Source organism: Rhea pennata, chromosome 23 (genome assembly GCF_028389875.1).
Source record: "Rhea pennata isolate bPtePen1 chromosome 23, bPtePen1.pri, whole genome shotgun sequence".
NCBI classification, from domain to species: domain Eukaryota; kingdom Metazoa; phylum Chordata; class Aves; order Rheiformes; family Rheidae; genus Rhea; species Rhea pennata.
The window spans coordinates 4,119,201-4,138,509 of NC_084685.1; the positions used below are offsets into that span (position 1 = coordinate 4,119,201).

The following is a 19,309-nucleotide window of genomic DNA, read 5'->3' on the forward strand; positions in this document are numbered from 1 at the left end:
ACCAAAGCCCGTTTCGCTCCTCCGGCCGGAGAGCGGGAGCCGGGGAACGGCAAAGAAAACCCGCACGTGCCGGGCAGCCGGCAGGAAAGGCGCTTTGCAAGGCGGGGGGCTGGAGGGGGGGAAGCACTTTTGCTCCGGCAGCCCCCGCGCGAGTTGGAGTTTGGCATCGCTGCCGGTTTCCCGAGGCGGCGGGAGGGAGGCAGAGCCGCCGCGGCGGATGATTTATCGAACGGTTTCTACCAGGCAGCCCGCAAAGCGCCATCCGTCCGTGAAAGACGAAATCGCTTTTAAAAAACGCTGTTTGCTCCGCCGCGACGAGTCGATCAGTAAACGAGACGTCTTTGTTGCCGGAGTTTTGTCCCCCTCCCCCTTTTGATATAATTAGTTTTAATTGGAACAATAAATGAGACCTTTCCCTCAAGATAATTATACAAAACGTTGAATTAAATTACTATTAGGATTTTTTTTCCCCTTGCCATCAGTGTCAGGCAACTGTTCTCTTAAGTAATCATCTAATTAACATTTTCTGTGCAGCTTTTTCTTTTTTTTTTTTTTTTGGATATAAGCAGCATATACGTTGCTAGCCAGCGCGGCCAAAAGACACCAACGCGTATCGAGGAGAGAAAGGACTGTGCTGATGTCTGTGCCGAGACGTCCAAAAATGCACCGAAATCCCCAAATGCACAAATTACTCCACAACTCTCCCACCCGCAGGCTCCAAAGGATGCTCCGGGCGTCCCTTGGCGTCCGAGGGCGGCACCCGGACCCTTTCCGAGGCGCTCGCTCCCTCCGTAGGGCCTGAGCCCCGCATCCCTGCTCGGCGATGCTTCGGCCCCGCTTGCAGAGGTGCCGAGCGCGCGCCGCCCCCGCGGCGCTGGGGGGCCCAAGGCCGAGCGCGACGCGCCCCGAGCCCCCCAGGGCGGCGGGGAGCAGGGCGGCCCCCGCTGCGAGGGCGCCTCGGGCACCCTCGGCCCAGGCAGGAAACTCGCGCTCTGCTACGGCCGGACTCAACCGCGCAGCTGCCCTAACTGCAGGAAAGCCGCCAAGCAGCCCGAGCGGCGCGGCGCGGTGTTGCGCGGCGCGGCGTTGCGCGCTCCCGCCCGCAGAGCACTCGCGCAGCTCAGCGCAGGCGGCGGCGGCGGCGGCGCCTCCTTAAGGCCGGGCGGGGCCGCGGGGGCGGGGCTGACCCGGCGGAGGGGCGGGGCTTCGCGGCGGGGGCGGGGCTTGACCGTGACGCGGCGCGCGCGCGCGCGCGGCCCAGCCGGGCCGGGCCGGGATGCAGCGGGTGGCGGCGCGGGCGCTGCGCGGGGCGCGGGCCCCGCCGCGGGGGCTGCTCTACGGGCGGCACGGGGAGCCGGCGGCCGTGCTGCAGTAAGGGCCGGGGCGCTGCGGTGGGGGGCGCACGAGTGGGTCTGTTGCAAGTGGGGGGTATGGGTAAGGCTGGGTGCATTGCAACAAGGGACAGGCGTTTGGGGGGGGGGCGTTGCAATGGGGGTAGGTGGGGGTAAGGCTGAAGGCATTGCAATGGGGGGCAGGTGTGGGGTGGGGGTACAGTGCAATAGGGGGGCATATGGGGGTAAGGCTGAGGGCATTGCAATGGGGGCAGGTGTGGGGTGGGGGTACAGTGCAATAGGGGGGCAGGTGGGGGTAAGGCTGAAGGCATTGCAATGGGGGCAGGTGTGGGGTGGGGGTACAGTGCAATAGGGGGGCAGGTGGGGGTAAGGCTGAGGGCATTGCAATGGGGGCAGGTGTGGGGTGGGGGTACAGTGCAATAGGGGGCAGGTGGGGGTAAGGCTGAGGGCATTGCAATGGGGGCAGGTGTGGGGTGGGGGTACAGTGCAATAGGGGGCAGGTGGGGGTAAGGCTGAGGGCATTGCAATGGGGGGCAGGTGTGGGGTGGGGGCATTGCAATGGAGAGGTGCAGATTGGTGGTGAGTGTCCTGCAATGGTAGAAGGAAATGGATGGAAGCAAGGCTGTGAGTGCGTTGTGGTGGGGGGCAGGTGTGGGGTGGGGGGTAAGTGTGGAGTGGGGCAAGACTGGCGATGCATCGCAGTGGTGGGTTTTAGTGTGGGCTGGGGGCAAGGCTGTGGGTGTACTGCAATGAGGGGTGGGTGCATTGCAGTGAGGGTGCACTGCAACAGGGGATGCAGTGGGGGGGGGGACCTGGCTGCCAAGGGAAGAGTGGTGCTGGGGTACCTAGGGGTGCTGACAGGCTGCTGGGCTTGAAAATGCACCTTTTAAAAGTTGTATCTATAGTTATGGTTGTTTCCTGTAGTCCAGAATATCCTAGCAAAGCCCCGCAAAAAGCTCCCACGGGCGTTTGCGTGAAGAGAGAGCCCGAACTCCAGGCGGCGCGTTATCAGCGCCAAAGACCTAAGTGAGAGGGAAGAAACGAGCACTAGCGCTTTGCAAATTTGCCTGGGGAGAGGAGGAGGGAGAGGGGCTGGCGGGACCCGTGGGGGTGCCAGCGGCTGTTTCACGCACCGTACCCGTGCGGCTTTAGCTCCCGACGTGCGCTGCGTTAGCATGCACGTCCCTGCGCCGCGGTAAGTTGCTTGTTGGTGGCTCGTTCGATTTGCTTTAAAAACTGCGGCCTTGCTAGCAGCGTTGCAGACGGAGGGACGACTCGCTTCCTTCGGCATCACTTATCCGGGCAGAGCCGGCGGTCTCCGTCCCGGCGCTTCGGCAAGAAGCCGCGGTTGTGCAAGCGCCACCGGCGCCGCCCGAGCAGGTTTTCTGCCTTCTGAATTTAACTGCCTCAAGTAACGCTTTAGAAATCAAGGAGGTGCCGGTCTATCCTCGGAATGCATCCGGACACCGACCCCCTGGTATTCTGGGGTGGACGTTTGCTTTGGTTTTTGGCCGTGTACGTGCGTAACGGTGCTCGTCGAGCAGAGGCTGGTGGCGGCATGGGGCGCGGAGCATGTAGCGAGCGCCCGGCTGCCCTAGCCCCGCTTCTTGGGCAAGGCAGATCTTGCCCCGTGACCTTTTTTCATGCCATTTCTCAGAAGCTCTTGCTGCTTTTTGAAAGTGCCATTCGGGATCCAACTTCCCCCTAACGCTGAAAGAGGATGCCGTGAGCCACAAAGGGCATGACCAGCACCGAGCTTCTTGCACAGTTTGCTAGTTTTATTAAGGTTATTGACTGTTACTTTGCTTGATGGCACAATATGTTTTGGTAGCCAGGTCGGTGGATTCGATCATAGCAGTGTTGATCAAAAATCATCCAATGTTTCTATCGTAAAGGCAATTTTTCAAAGGGCCTCTCAACTTAGAAACTCTTTCTTCGTGCCGAAATATCAGCACCGGTAACTGAGGCGCGATGTTGGATGTTGCGATGAAAGTCTCTCCGTTAGGTTTATGGCGCAAGGCGCTGGCACAGGGCTGATGCTAGGCAGAGGTGCTGGATACAATTAATTGTAATCTCAGTATATGCCGTTTTCCCCGTTACTTAATGGGAAGAGAGGGCGGATGCGGGTCTCCCCAGGTCATGATTGAAAATGCTGGCTGCCCCCGGAGTCTGGCTCTGCGGTCCAGCGAGCGCCTCCTGCGACATTGCCAGTCTGCAGCTCCACGCACTAACCAGAAGGGATCTGAGTCACTTCCGACCTGCAGAGTCTGGGAAAGCCTCAAATGTTGCAATTTGTTGCCTAACAAGATAGCAAAAAAAAATAGGTGGCGTGGAAAGGGCGTCACTGGCATTCCCGGGGAGCCGGCAGGGGACAGCCAGGCGGAGCTGCACCGCCAGCAGCGGATGTCGGGAGCCCACCACCCTCCCATCTCTGGGAAGCAAATTGGGAGTGGGGATAAGCAGGGAAACCCCACAGAGGATGGCGTGGTACTGTGCAGGACTCCAGCCGCTCTTCAGAAGTGCAGCCAGTAATGCCTCCAAATGAGCTGATGCGTCTGTAATGTTAATTTTTAAACCTGGAAGATCTTCAGGCTTTGAGTAGTTACCATGCTTTCCTGGAGAAACCTTAGCAATGCTCTTTGAATTCAGATTGAAGTAGCTTCGCAAGAAACCAACTTTATTCTGCTAATTCTGGCAGGGGGTTAAGCTGCTGCTGCTTTTTGCTGGGATGTTATGTGCAAGAGACTTCTTAGTTCATGGGTGAAGGCCACCTTGTCAAAAACTCCTGGTTTTGAGCAAAGCACATGGAAGTCGGGGTTCCTGCTCGCACACCCCTCAGCTGCGGAGCTGTGTCCCGCTTGCAAGCATCCAGAGCGGCCGGTGAGCGTGGTCCTTGTGCTGCGGCGAGGCGCAGGCTTGCCCCACGCGTGTCTCGCTGCTGCCTGTGCTGCATCCTGGCGGCCTACTGCCCTGCTGGCTCGATACGTTTTTTGGGGGGGGGGGTCTTTAAAACCCTGATTACAGGATGCAGATTCCTGTGTGCTAAAAGCCTCCTGACAAGTACATCATGCTATTTAATTCAGAGCTCAAATTCATCTAGCAATCAGCCATGCGGCTTCAAGGGGAGGGAAGGGGAGAAACACTTTGCCAGCACAGGACAAGCTGCGAAAAGAATTGAGTACACTGTTCCTAATGACATGTACTTAGCAGGATGTAATTGCAGCAAATAACTGTTCTTAAAATTGGCAGCCGTGCAGGGGCTGCACCACCTCCTTTGCCAAGCCAGTAGCTCGCTCAAATGTAGTTAAAATTGCCCTCATCTTGCAAATGGGCAAGTCGCAATGGATTTGCCCTGGATGGGAGGTAGGGCAGACAGTAATCAAGCGCTGGGCTCCTCTTTGCCGTGATCTCTTGTCACAGTGCAACTGTTCTGGCTCCTGCTCTCCTGAGGAACTTTTCTCCATATGTGAGTGGTCTGACCTCTTGCTGCACCCTGTCTTTCTTCCTTTGCTTCCTACAATGATACAGAGCTCCTGGGTGCTGAGTTATGTCATTCAAGGTCTAAAGCATCCCCAAAGTTTTAGCAGCTGCCTAGTGTTATGTTGCAGTTCTCCCTACGGCCACGTGCTCCAGGAGGAGGAGGGTTTGTGGGAGACCATCACTTCTTTCCGAGAGAGATAAGCTAAGTTAAACAATTCTGGTAACCGTGCTCATCCAGTGTAAGAGCATTTCAGTCTGATTTAAAGCAGCTTTGTGGCAAAGGGGTTGGAGAAGTCTTCTGCCTTGGAGGGGCTCTTTCTCATGCAAGAAGTATTTTGGGTTCATTCCTAACTCCCGGCACAACCGCCTGCAGCTCCCTGGGAAGAAGGCATGGTGAGGACATCTTTCCTAGAGGAGAGGACGGTGTTTGGGGAGCAGTGGAGTCTGGATGCAGTTGTCTTAAGTTGGATGTGGGGTTATTTTGCTAAGGAGACCAGGCTGAGGTGATGGCAAAACAAAAGATATGGGGAAAATAGTGCTGTTTTAGACCTAAGATAATAGGGGAAATCTCTTTTCAGGTTATACCATGTGCAAAAGATATCAGCCAAGCACATATTAATGCCCTTCTGCTTTGTGTCCCTGTTCAGACTAAAAGACCTAGAGGTGGCCGAGCTGGGGGATTCTGATGTTCACGTCAAGATGTTAGCAGCCCCTATCAATCCAGCAGACATCAATATGATCCAAGGTAACCCAGCTTCTGTAGTTTCACTGGCTTTTTGCTGCCAAGCAGCTTAGTTTTTGTTCCCCTTGATGGGGACTGTGCTGTCAGGCACAGACTGCACACATGGACTGCTAGACCACCTGCAACATGCCCAGCAGAGTCTCAAAGGGTTCAGAGCCCCATTCCTGGTGTTACCATGGGACTAGCCCTTAGCACACCAAAGGGAGAAGCTTGTCATTCACCGTAGGCTTGGTGCAAAGTGATCTGCGCCTCACAGTGTGGCTTCCTTGCAGGGACATACGCCATCCTCTCTGAGCTGCCGGCAGTTGGAGGCAATGAAGGCGTTGGCCAAGTGGTGGAGGTTGGCAGTTGCGTGACATCCATGAAACCTGGCGACTGGGTGATTCCAGCGGATGCCGGACTCGGTGAGCTCCTACCCAAACTCTTGGAGACAGGCCCATGGTATGAGAATGGCAGCCCTGCTGGCTGCACAGATGTGGACAATGACACGAGCTGCCTGATGGCTCTCAGTTGCCTCGTCTACCGCAGACCTCAGCACGTGGCCAGCACAGGGCACAGCTCACTGCATGTCTCAACAACGAAGATACTTGCTGAGACATGGGGCAGTAGCAACCTCTGCAGTGCGTTGCAGGAACAGCCTTTGGCAGAGAAGGAACACAGGGTTTCCGGCACGTGCCTGGGCTTTACTGAGTAGGAAACACACTGAGGTCCAGTGACAGAGTTGTAGGGATGGTGCCAAAACTCAGACTTGCACAAACATCTTGGCTAAGCTGGCTACTGGGGACCAGTGTTTGGTGCAGCAGAAGATGGTTTTATCAAAATAAAAAGGTGCTGCAGGTATTTCGGAGGTCACGTCTGGAGCAGCTGGTTGCTCCTGTCCTCCCTGGAGCTATCTAGACTCTGTGTTATCTGTGGTCGCTAGTAAGGTCCTGCTGGGTGCTGCCTTCTCCTGTAGCACCTCATCCCAGGGGCTGGTTGGGGTGCTTGACACCGGCAGCTGTTTGAGACCATGCAGGAAGGTTACGGCAGAGCTGAGAGGAAACCCGCGCCCTGAGTAAAGCACGGGACTCCTGTTCCCAGCATCTCTCCAGTGCTCCTGCAGCCCGTTCCCTCCCTTGTGAACTGCTGCTTTCAGATTTGGCCCGAGAGATTTAGGAGTTTGTCTGCCCTAGTGCTGTTCTAGAGCAAAATCATTCCTCTCCGAAGTGCTGTATTTGCTTAGCACAACTATAATCATGTGCACCTCCCAGTTACAGCAATTACATCTAATCGGATGTGACTTAAAAAGAAGAAGAAGAAAAAATCCGTTAGAGACTGTTCCAGGCGAGGAAAGCAGCAGTTGGAATCCATTTAGTGCCATATTAGCCTAATCATAAATATAATGGGTTGTATTGTCTCAGATGAGAAGCATCTGGGTAGCTGTGAGTTGTACAAAGGCCTCTTAATTTCTTACCTGTTTATGTGCAGTTTTAAGCATTATTCTTTCTTCCAGTTATTTTTGAACGCCTTTTTTTTTTTTTTTTTTTTTTTAAGAGAGCTTGGTAGCTGATACCCAGCTCCAGTAAATCGGGTTGCAATCGGTCCAGCGTTTGCTGCCGCAGTTGCCCTTCCTCTTCGGGAACAGTAGGGCCCCAGGGAAATGCAGGGTGCAAAAAAGAAAGTGTCTCAGACCATGTACGTCCCTGCGCCTTGCAGCTATCCTGGTGCGCCGGGGATCGATACCACCAGCGCAGGAGCTCGCCTGGGACATGCTCGCTCATCGACGTCGCTCGCTGTAATGCAAGAACCCAGCATGCTTTCAAGAGGAGCTGTGGTGGTGCCGTTGCTTGTGCTAAACTTTAATTCTGAAATAATCTGATTTTCTGTAGTGTAGAGCCACTGCAGTCCTCCTAAACCGTTATAAAACGCTATAGCAATCTGCTGGTCTCTGGGAACAACTCTGTTTTGTCACATCTGCTTATGGCTTCTTCGCAGATACAGGATAAAGCGTTTAACCTGCACAAGGTCATAGTTATATCTCATTACAGTTCCCTCCTTAATAGTGCTTTGATGCGAAAGCACGGGAATTTATTTTTAAATAAATGTCTCTTCTGCTACTCCAAAATGCCAATGGCTGGGAAAAATTGCCAGTTCTGGTTTAGCGTAAGAGCTTGTTCCTTGCCTATTTCTTTTGAAAAGGCTTTTTCACTTAATGGGAGAAGGAAAGCTATCTGGTTAAGATCCAAATGTGATATTTTTAAAGGTAAATGGTTGATGGGGGTTGAATCGGATATAAATGTAGAGTCACTAAATCTAAGTAAATTGGCTTTGAATATATGGGTTCATCTGTAGGATGTGGAGTGTTTCCATTAGCTCTGCACACTCTCTGCGCTCCAGGAGCCCTGGTTCTATTATGCGTCTAGGAAATGATTAGGCTTTTCTGGATATTAAATCTCTCTTGTCCCTGGGCAGCTGGGGATTCATCTCCTGTCTCCCGCAGGTGTCCTGACAAGGCAAAGGCAGTGTGTGCTGCAAGGTGTATGATAGCGTTTTGTTTAGACACCCTGAAAACAGCACCCTAGTCGTTCAGTGCTCATACGGACTGGGAGAAACCTCTTTTATGCTGGGATGTTCTGGTTTCATACCAGAAGTGCTGGTGCGTGGGACGTGACGGCTTCCGGAGCAGCAAATTCCAGGAAGCAAAAGCAGAGCTGGTTCTCCAGCAGCATGGAGTGGGATGCAGATACCTTCTGCGGGAGCTCCCCTCAGGCCTGGGGTCTCTGCTCGCTGATGCACAAGCCCAGTGAAGGCGACTGAGCGACCCGCGGTCATTCTGCTCTGCCGCAGGGAGCAGAGGCCAGACTTTGCAGATCATGTGCTGACAGCTGAGCATATGCTAGATTTGCAGAAGTGCCCTTAAAGCCTACGTGGAGATGGAGCTCCTAAGGCATTTTTGCATCTTTCTTAGCAGGTCCTGAAGAAATGCGTGAAATTGCAACGAAACCTTACCTCTGGCCTGTGAATTGCTTTGGGTACCAGCTATTGGTGGGTTTCTCCATTTTGATGAAATGTTGCCTCTTCTGTAGGGACTTGGCGGACGGAAGCAGTGTTCCCTGAAAAGACCCTGCTCCGAGTGCCCAGTGACATCCCCGTGCTCTGCGCCGCCACGCTGAGTGTCAACCCCTGCACGGCATACAGGATGTTGGTCGACTTCGAGACCCTGAGGCCAGGTACATGCAGGGCTGCAGAGACCTGAGATTTTCATCAGCGTTACATGGCATTGCCCTGTTTCATCTTGTGCAGATGGAGATGCAAACATGACTTGCAAATGTGGCTTGCTGTCACCATGGCCAGTCTTGGCAAACATCCAGCACTGCAAGGAGGGGAGTCTGGGTGGCCAGAGAGAAGAGGGATGGTTGCTTGTGGTTCCCTTGCCAAAATCTACTAGACTTCATGGTTATGGGTGGCTGAAAGGCTGCCTTGCCTATGGTGCCATGGAGAAAAGAAGTTCTGCTGAGTCTATCAGTGACTTCTGAGCCAAAACCTTGACCCAAGCAGTCTCCCCTTCGATAGCCCAGGCAGAGGTGGAGACAGGACAGTTGCTTTTCCAAGGGCAAAGCGATAGCTTGGGGATTGGCATGGGCCAGTGGCTCGATGTTGTGCTGGATGGGTTTGGCATGCATATGGGAGGCCACTGGTCCCACAGGAGTGGTTGAAGGCTGAGCTGAGCTGGTTTCTGCACCCTTACACAGGTGACTCTGTCATCCAGAATGCTGCCAACAGTGGTGTGGGCCAGGCCGTGATCCAGATCGCAAAAGCCTCCGGCATCAAGACCATCAATGTGGTCAGAGACAGGTGAGCATGGCCTAGAAGGCCAGAGACTCCTGGGAAGGGAGGAGGCTTCCAAGGGGCCAGGAGAGGGTGGTGAGCAAGGAAAGTTGAAATGCAGCTGCCCTTCAGAGTTGGAGCTGCCCCGTGTTCCCAACACCAACTTCTCATCCTGGCCATTCTGATGTGGACCACGAGAACATGTAGCCGAACCAGCAATGGGGGCTGGAGGGAGATCAGCAAGTTTGGGGGCAGAGTTTGATTTTTTGGGTTTGTTGTGCTTGCAGCACAAAGCAGGGGTAGAAATAACTTGGGACTGGAAAGACTGACATGTGGGGGGAGCAGGAGCTGGTCAAGACCCTGCATGGGGCCATGGGAACCTTTCCAGCAGTGATTCCCTCTCCTTACTGATGGAGACTGCTGCCTTAGTGCTGGTGGAGGCAGTTGCCCTTTCAAATGCCCCTGCTAAATAACAGGAGGGAAAGCAGATGCCTGTGTAAAATGCTGTAGCAGGAAGCCATGTATGGGAATAGCCAGGGCTACCACAGCACCAATGATGCTGGTGAGACAGGAGGAGACCCCCGTCGGCAGCAGCTGGGGTTAGGGCAGGCTCCTGCAGGCAGCAGAGAGGAGGTAGAAGTTGTCTCACAGCCTCTGCTCTACCACATCTCCTCCCTAGTCTACATTTGAGCGAGAGGAAGATGAAGGTACTCTTTGCTCTTTCCTTTCTGGCTGATCAGGTCTCCTCTGCGGGGCTTTTGTTTTTCTTCCCCTCCAGACCCGATCTCCCAAAACTGGTGGAGAGACTGATGTCCCTTGGTGCAGACCACGTCATCACAGAAGAGATGCTGAGAAAGCCAGACATGAAGGACATATTTAAGGTACTTGCTGTTGATCCCTCCAGAGGGAAAGTCCAAGGCTATTCCTGTAGCTCAGTACTTGAAGCAAAGATGCAAGGATGCTGGAAAGGACAAATATAAAATAAGCTCTTCCTAATCTCTAAGCAGGCAACCATCATGTTCAAGCAGTAAATCATTAGAGACATATAAAGTTAACAAATAGTGTTATTGCACTTTTTTTTTCTAAGTCACTAGTTACTGTGTGTCTTGACCTCTTGTGTAACTGAACATGCCCATCTGCTAATAGAAATATGTGCTAAATCTGCCAGACTCCTGGTCTCAAAGTGCCTTTCACAAAGTGTCACCTTACTGGCAATAAACTAGGACGTATTCATCTCTACTGCTCTGATTACCTTGTTACCTCTCATCTTTTCTCCAAACTGAGCAGTGTTTGGCATCTAGATGGCTGTACCAGGAACAGCTTTCACAGTAAAATTGGAAAAAAGGTCTCTGAGTGGACCAGACTGGAGGTAGAGGCAGTGCAGTGAAGTGCTGCACCTTGATGTACTGCAGGGAATGTCCCTTCCTGGTAGACTTGCAGTAAATATCTCTGATTGGGAATATCCTCCTGGGCATGAGTTTTCCCACTCCCTTTGGAGTGGTTTCACTTGAGCTTTCTATGGAGCAGGATTTAGCCCTGCAGGGCTGGGGGCTTTCACTGCTGCCATGAGGCTCAGCCTGTTGATTTTTGGCTCTGGTTATGATTCTTAGCTGTCTCCATGTAAACACTAGGTTTAAGGCAGTTGCTCCCTCAGGAGCTGTGGTCTCATGCTCAAGAGAAGGGAACCCTAAAATTTGGGACCTTCTTAATAAACTTCTCTTTCTGTGCGCTGCTGCCATTGAAACCATGACTCTTTCAGAACATCCCAAAGCCTCGGCTTGCCCTGAACTGTGTTGGAGGGAAAAGCGCTACTGAGATGCTGCGGCACTTGCAGTAAGTTTGGCTCTTCACCCCAGCTGTTGGGTGGTGGCTTCTGTGCATGCTTTGGGTCAACACCAGGATGGGCCTGCTCCAGAGTGCTCTGAGCACAGGTGGGGACTGGAGATGTTAGCGGTTAGTCCTCATTGAGATTTCAGTGAGGGAAGAGAAGTACAGGAGGAAGTAATAACTTAAAGTTAACCCATCATCACCCTTTCTCTCACTTGTATCAAACCTCTCTGCCAGCAGCATGCGGCAAAAGACCTCTGAAATCTGAGTTAAGAATATCCTTCTGGCCCAGGTTGGTGTATCCAACAACAAAGTTGGCTGCTGCTGCATGCAGGGAAGAGAGGAAATCTCGAAAGCAGAGTTCAGTGGCTATATGGAGGAGCCTTTGGTGTGAGGATAGCTTTATCCACACAGCAATGGGTTTGAGTATAAGAGAGGGAGAAATAATAAGTGAGGTTGAAGATTCATGTTGGAGATCGCAGGTACCTGAATATCTGATCCTACTTCCAGACACAAAGGGACCATGGTTACCTACGGAGGAATGGCAAAGCAGCCTGTGACAGTCCCTGTGGTGAGTATTTGAGATGCTCTTGACTTGCCACAGAATCTAATTGCCTTCTTGCTACAGGCATATCTGCTTTGCTACACTACCTATACGCAGGTGCTCCAACATGTTTGCACTTCTGTAGCTTCTTCTTGCCCGTCATCCTCTCAGCTCCTGTTCACTTCCACTGCTCTTGCTGAAAGGACAGATGAGCCTGTCCTCAGCTCTTGCCCCCTTTCCTTCAGTAGGAGGATTCATCTGCCACCATCTGTTGTTTGAACATCAAATTCAGAGCCTCCAAACTTTTTTTTAAACTGACTGAGGCTGTTGCATGATGAGCTGGTTTGTGTCTCTAGCACAGGTCTCTTGCATTATGAAGGAACTGGATGGTGTGAACTCCCAGCCTGGCAAGTTGCCTAGCAGACACTGAGTAACAAGCGCACCCTGAAATAAGCTGGTCTTGCATATCAGAGTCGCATCTCTGTTTCCCTTTATGCTCCAACTTCAATCTAGTTTTATTCTGGCAAAGTAAAGCCCGTCTAACCTTGGACCGTAGCAGCTCAGAGCTGTGGTGCCACAGAGACCCTGGAATAATGTGAGATGTTTCATTAATGTGAACTTGCTAAAGTGAATTTGTCACAAATTAAAGCTCTAACAGAAGAGTGAAGATCCTCATTGCTACCTTTCAACTGCAGTCAAACTTGCAAGAGCTTAGAGATATACTGGGGGGAAGAAGGGGGAATTTCACCTTCTGGCATGTGTGGAACAGAAATGCCTATTAGTGAGCATTTCCCTGTTTCCACAGAGCGCATTCATCTTCAAGGATGTGAAGCTCCGTGGATTCTGGATGACCCAATGGAAGAAAGACCAAATGCACAGTAAGTTTGGCAGTCACTGTCGCAGGTGTGGACAGATGCCAAAGGATGTCACTGAAGCAGCGAGTTGACATGTTCACGGCTGACCTGTCACCCCCATGCTGGGAGACCCTCCCTGTTTGCTCTTACTTCAGTTGTATTTCATAGTTCTCAGACCTGTTGAAGTACTGCCAGGGAGGCTGCAGCACTAGTTTGGAAAGAAGATGCCTCCTGGTGTTCTTCAGTACCTCCCGCTGCTCCCCTTGTCTTGTCACATCTGGCTTAGGTAAAACAGCTGCAAAGTCCTAATAAGCCTTGCTGGAGCAAATAGAGCCAAGTGTAACTGTCTGACTTCACTGGGGGTTCGTGGGAAGAGCCACCTGTGCATCAGGTGTAAATTTGGCCCGTGGTCCTGTTTGCTACCAGCTGATGGCTTTGGGTAGCTTCATGCTTTGTCCCAGAGCTATTTCTACAACCCCTTAGAAATCCAGTTAAGGCAGCACGTTGGATTGACTTGTCTTTCCCCAGGCTGTGTCTCAGAAGGGACCTAAAGCACTGGCCCAGCTTTGCTGGGAGAAGCAAACCCGAACATCTGGTTCACTGAGCCAAAGCTGCGAAAACTGCCATCCCCTCTCTGCTGCATCCCTGAGATGCTGGTGGTGGGTGCAGAAGCTGAGGTGTGCACCAGGCAGCAACCTGTGGCCATGCACCCCAAAGCAGTTCAGGGAGCTGAGGGGGCCCTGCTTCTGGGCAATGCAGGTTGTACAGGGACTGGGGATCTTGCTGCCGAAGGTGACATGGCCCCAATCCCTGCCCTGTGCTGCCGCATGGATGCCAGCTGCTGCTGAGCAAGCAGGGCTGGTGCTAACATACCTGGGGCACTTGCCCTAACCCAAATGCCTGAGCTGGGAGCACAGTGCACACACTTTGTACCCCTCTGTGTTGACTGCAGAGCCGGTGCCACCAGGACCCACTCTGGTATTGGTTTTGGCACATATTTCGCCTGGGAATTGCTTGGTGGCTCTGGCTTATTGCAAGCATGGGTTATGGCAGGATGAGAACTGTCTCCTTCCCTTACAGACAAGGACAGCCTGAAGAGCATGGTACAGAGCTTGTGCGAGCTCATTCAAAAAGGGCAGCTCACCATGCCAGCATGCACAGAGGTCCCACTTGAGGACTACAGGACAGCCCTGGAGGCCTCCATGAAGCCATTCACATCATCTAAACAGATACTTGTCCTGTGACTCCCTGAGCCGAGGGAGGGCTCAGGTGTAGCAGTAGGCTGAACTGCTGGTGCTTCCCATCACACTGGACCCTGCAGCTGGATCCCAGCTGGCTTGAAAACATTTCCTTTGCTGTGTTGTCTGTGGAGGAAGGTACCAAGGGGAAAAAAAATAACTGTAGAACCATCCATTTTTTGCCCACTTAGTTTTAAAAGCCTCTGCAACTTTACATACATGGCACTATGAGAGCAGTTTTAATTGCTTTTGGAGAGAGATTCTAAACTTGCTTTAGCTTAGATTAGTTTCATTGCATTGGAAAGCTCAGGGTGTTGAGGCAGCTGCTACAGGAATCTCAGATTGGGGTGATGGCAGGTGATCAGTCAGCCAGGGATATAAGGAGCCAAAGTTCCCAGCTGGGTGCGTTTGGGGAACAAGAAGAGCACTGGGTTTGTTCTACTGCCTGGGATGGCTGATTGCTGCCTTCTGCCTCATTTACTAGCTCTAACCTTCATTCTGCTGTTTGTGTTGCCAGACATCACCTCCAGGTGATTCAGGCTATTCTCAGGTCGTTTTGCAGGAAAGCGCACGGCTGGTCGCTGCCTGCCTCTGAGCCAGCACCTGCAGAGCCAAATCTCCTGCTGCTAAAGGTGCTCTTGCTCTTGGCCACCCCTCAACCTGCAGAGCTGAGGAACTCCCGTCCCTGCTGTGATATTGGCTCCTTGCTAAACGCCACTCTGCTGTGCTGCAGTTCCAACCAGCGCTCACTCCAGGAAGGCAACAGGTGTCCAGACAGAGCAACACAAGACCCTTCTCGACCAGTGGCTGCTGGCTGGTCCGTACCCTGGGAACAGGCACCACTGGCACAAGTGGGATGATAGAATGATATTGAGGTGTTAGCAATACATGCCTGTGTGTTGCTTTGATCAAGTTGTCATCACAGATTAAATGCAACAAGACAGAAGATCGGATGTGAATGTGAACTTTAAAGTGCTGGCTGAGGATTACAGGGTCATCCAGTGCCAGCAGGCTGCTCTGCTAACACAGCCCCTCCTAGCTTGCGAATGTGAACCACACTCCTCCAGGTGTTTCCTCAGCCGCCTCTGCCAGGAGCAGTAGCTTCATCTTTGCCAGCCTTGAGGTCAAACTGCCAAGTCAGACGGATGCCAGGAGAGGCACTTTCCTGAAAGCATTGCACCTTCCCCAGGGAGGACAAGCTGGGGTGCGACAGGGCAGGCAGTGCTCAGCCCATGGGGTCAGTCACTCTGAGATGGATGAGCCAGAGTGGGGACAAACGGAGCAGGTGAGGAGGTGTCCAGTGCAAACCATGAGGACGAGCCCACTCCCTGGAGGAGAGGAAGGCATGTGTAAGGCCAAGTGACCATTGCAGCACTATTGAACATTGAAGCACATTGCAGGGGTCGGGAGCCAGGTCAGCTGGTGCAGACTACCCTGGGCAGGCTAGGTCTGCAGCGTTTGCCCAGAGAAAAAGGCTGGAAAAAGGGCGGAGAAACAGGCAGAAAGACTTACCAAGTGCCAGCCACCACTGCCACACCAGCGGGAACTGTCCCATCACTGCAAGACAGAGCAGACATCTCAGGGAGCGCCCTAACTCTCGTGGCCCTGCATTCAAGCCAGGGACAGGACTCGCCTCTTCGCTTGCAGCTGAATTTCCCCAGTGCTTTGGCCCTGGGTGCTGGGTCCAAAACCTCAGCGGGAGACCAGCTGCCTGTGTTGCGCTTGTTTGGCATCTCAAATGCATGTAGGAAGAGGGGTGGCTTTTTGCAGTACCTTGACCTGAATTCATTTTTGCTGCTGTTACTATACTACTGGCACTATGATTGTGAGATCTGCAGAGAAATCTCTTTGAAATCAATGTTTAACTTTTTTTTAAAGATGCTGCCAATAAATTTTTCTGTGATCAGAGCAAAATGTGAAGTGCTGCAATGCAACTTTCCTATGCTGATTTTAAGTGCCACTCCCCAGTAAGTGTGGTTAAGAAGGAAAACCCAGCACAGATCTCAAAATCGCCTGCAGACATGCAAAGATTCCCATTAGTGTCGGTAGGCTTGAGTGAGGATGAAGGTAGCTGAGTAGGCTAAAGCAGGATATTTTCACAGCTGCTTCTGCTATGGGAGACCCTGACTGCAGCTCCTTATCTGCTCAGAGTTGTCCCTTGTGTGATTCATCCATCATCTCTTATTTACTTCTATTACCCTTCTCCATTCATCTTTTGGCCCAGGAGCAGGCCAGGCCCCAGGTATCAATGGCAGTGGCATTGGCCAGGACATGATTTACACCAACATGAGGATCACACTGGTGTTTAGGGCATTCTGTGGCAAATCTTAATGAGCAAGGCTATGGAACTGTGCAGCCCTTTCCTCTTGCTAAATCACAGGTATTTATATTGCAGCAAAACCATGCTGTTTGTGCACAAGCAATTAAAAGCAGCAGGAGAAGGCAGCCCGTGGTCCTTGGGCAAGCGCCTCAAGGCTGCTGCAGGGGTGATAGTGCTGTCTCTTGGTGCCCATTAGCACCAGTGGGGCACAAAGTGGTGTCTTATCTCCCCAAATTTTGCCCTGGCTGTGCACTCACCAAGGCAGGTCAGCAGCACGTGGAGCAGCGTGACGGTCACGGCATAGTCCCAGACCCAGCGCTTCAACAGCGTGGCAAAGAGGATGCTGCTGGTGAAGTATGTCAGCTCCATGGCCAGCAGCCCCCCTGGGAGGCAAGAGGAGCCCTTTGAGCCTGCTGCAAGGCTATTTTTCCCCCCATCTAAATGCTGTGGGTGTGCTTTGCAGCAGTGAGTGCCTTCCTGTCCCTGTGCACCACATACCCTCCCAGGCTAAAGCCTCCCCCTCACTGCCGGGGAGCCCCATGGCTTGATTTCCCAGCTGTCTCCCTGCCCTTTGGCTCACCCAGATATTTGGGGTTGGAAAGGGACGGTTCGGTCCTGAAGTCAAAGGGGATGAGGCCGTCAAACGTGTCAAGCCTGCGGGGAGGGAAAGGACACTCGTGAGGAAGCAGCTAAGGACAAGCCCCAAAGACAAGGCAGTGATGGGATGGTCAGACCCCTCCCATCCCTATGTCCCTCCACCAGGCCAAGTGTGAATGCCACCACACGTCCCCATGATCCGGTTGGCCTCAGTACCATGGATGCCCCATACCAGCCTGGCTTGTCCAACACCTCCAGGCAAGCACAGGCTCTAGCCGCTCTCCCCCTTAAAACCAAATATTGTTCTTTTACAGTGCAGTGAGACAAGGTTTCCCCCCCCACCCCGCCCCAACATGATCCCTTCAGACACCCCTGCAGGCCCTCATGCCAGCAAATACTCCTTCTTAGCTCCCTTTCCTAAGGAAGAGCTTATGCACCCCACAGATTAAAAAATCCTGCAGATTTAAAAACCCTTCAGATCGAAACCAGCTTATTTCAAAGCTGCTGTTGCACAGGCATCTTGGGCCCCTCACTAGCCCCCCCTCTGCCTCACCTGAGAGCCCCATGGCAGATGCTCCCCATCACGTAGTAGATGGTGTAGAAGATGCCCAGGCACAGAAGCAGGTGCAGGAGGAGGATCTGCAACCAGAGCAGGTTTCACTTTTCAGAAACAAGCCCATAGAAGAGAAGTGTGAAGGTTTAAGGATCTAATATGCTCTGGTGCATTTAAGCCTTGGCAGAGAGTAATTTGCACTTCAATGTAAACATTGTTTGAGCAGCCCCTGATTGCTGCCCAAGTTTTTAAGCAAGTCGAATGAACCAATTGGAGAAACCTGCTGGCTAAGCAGTCGGTATCAGGGTAGGGCTAAATCAGCTTTGGGGAGCCAGCAGGAGTCTCCTTTGCAGGACTGCATGGAGATTATCCCCTTCATTTGTTCACTTCAATGTCTAAATCAGTCAAAGTTGGAAAATAAAAGGCAAAAGTTTGCAAGCGGCAGCAGCAGCAAGCAATAGGACTGAGCTGTGGAAGGGGGCACGTCAGCCATCGTAAAGGGCCTTGTGACCAAGAACAGGTCGTTTTCAACACAAAAATATGTTTCTAATTCTTCTCACGTGGCTCATGGGGCCGCGAGCGCAGCCCGAGGATGCTGGCTGCCTTGCAGCCTGTGGGAGCCCTGGCCCCAGCCAGTCTGCAGCCGTGGATGTGGGTTGTCCTTGCTCCCAGAGCCGGGAATGGCCCTCGCATTTGCCCAGCCCCAGCCTTTTTTCTCTAAGAGGGTGAGAGGGAGCAGCCAGGAGCAGATTATCCCCGGCAGGAGCGATGCTTCTTGCAGCCTCGCCAGATGGCCGGGCGGAATCAGCCGCGGTGACGGGCAAAACAAGCCACTGGCGCTGCCTCCCCCTGCGCTGCCCTGCGCTTCCTTCCCCAAGAGGCCACTCAGACCCGCGGGCCGGCGCTGACCCACAAAACCCGCCACACCGGGCCGTCTCCGACACTGCGGAGCCCCGTCGCCCTTTACCTTGACGCTCGTGCCCTGGCTGCCCTGGAGAGTCATGAGCGAGCCAGGCTGCCGCGCGCTGGGATTTGAGGCCGTGACGCCGGCTGGAGCCGTGGCCGAGCCGCAAGGCGGCGAGCGCCAGCGCGGCGGAAAGCAGCTTCCGGACCTGCCGCCGGCGCGTCTGCATGCTGCTCGGCTTCCCCACCTGAGAAGTTTCAACTACATCAGGTTTCTTGCTCCAAACTTTGCTGCTGGCCACAAGAGTGACTTTGCACAGAGCTGGGATTTGCCCAAGTGCACAAATCACAGGGGTTTTGCCCTACTTCAACAGGAGCCATCTCTCATTAAGACCCCCCTGGTCAGTCTGGCCAGTGCCTGAGAAAGGCAGAAACAAGAGCATGGAAATTTTATTACGACGCTAAAGAGAGGCTCAATCTGGTAATTATTAGAAAGCCGGGCAAAGACGGAGAGCTGTTTCCCACCAGGCTGTCGCTTGCTAGAACCTGGTTTCCTCCTTAGAAAAATAAAACAGTAATTTGCTCCTCTAACAAAAAGCCCCCAGTCCTCAGCCACTGGCCCAACACCCAATGTCTCCTTAGGAGTTGTTTTCTTCCTATTTTCTGGAAGGGGAGATGGCAGAGCCGCAACACAGCCTCTGCTCCCCTAGTCTGATCCGAGTCTTCCCAAGTCGCGTTATCTGACTCCTCAAGGAAATTCCTCCCCTTTCTCGGGCCCTGTCCTCAAGCGACACAATTCTTGAGTCAATGAAATGCTTTTCCTTGCTTTCCCGTGGCGGGTTTGGGAGCATTCCTGGTAGAAGGCCGCTCTGTTCCACCTTGGAGCTAGCTGCACTTTGCTGATGGACAGGCAGATTTCTGCAGTAGCTGCAGGGAGCACATTTACCTCTCTAGAGGGTGACTAGCAATAGGCAACGCTGATATGTAAAATCACTGTCATTACAGTTACACAGGCAAGTCTTGGGCTGTCTTGCTCTGCTCTTCCAGCTTCAGCATCGCAAGCCGACACGTAAAATGCAGATTCATCTCTGG

At 52.9% G+C, this 19,309-nt stretch overlaps 1 protein-coding gene across 2 annotated transcripts; it reads left to right on the forward strand.

The window, feature by feature from the left end:
• Positions 1-1,294: 1,294 nt before the first annotated feature.
• Positions 1,295-15,758, forward strand: MECR (mitochondrial trans-2-enoyl-CoA reductase). Of its 2 annotated transcripts, none has more exons than XM_062594000.1 (10): positions 1,295-1,371; positions 5,480-5,577; positions 5,847-5,978; positions 8,640-8,783; positions 9,306-9,408; positions 10,160-10,262; positions 11,141-11,214; positions 11,719-11,779; positions 12,558-12,630; positions 13,687-15,758. In XM_062594000.1, exons 2-10 carry the CDS (start codon positions 5,532-5,534, stop codon positions 13,848-13,850), a joined length of 900 nt encoding a protein of 299 aa, XP_062449984.1. In that variant the 5' UTR covers positions 1,295-1,371; positions 5,480-5,531; the 3' UTR covers positions 13,851-15,758. The 2 variants fall into 2 exon arrangements, with proteins under 2 accessions (XP_062449984.1, XP_062449985.1); XM_062594001.1 differs by having other exon boundaries at positions 14,395-15,758.
• The last annotated feature ends 3,551 nt before the right edge of the window (positions 15,759-19,309 follow it).

Excerpts from the sequence above, each read along its gene's own strand:
- MECR (XM_062594000.1), top strand. The coding sequence starts at position 5,532 with ATGTTAGCAGCCCCTATCAATCCAGCAGACATCAATATGATCCAAG. Across the intron at positions 5,979-8,639 it reads TCCAGCGGATGCCGGACTCG|GGACTTGGCGGACGGAAGCA; the intron begins GTGAGCTCCTAC and ends CCTCTTCTGTAG. Across the intron at positions 11,780-12,557 it reads AGCCTGTGACAGTCCCTGTG|AGCGCATTCATCTTCAAGGA; the intron begins GTGAGTATTTGA and ends CTGTTTCCACAG.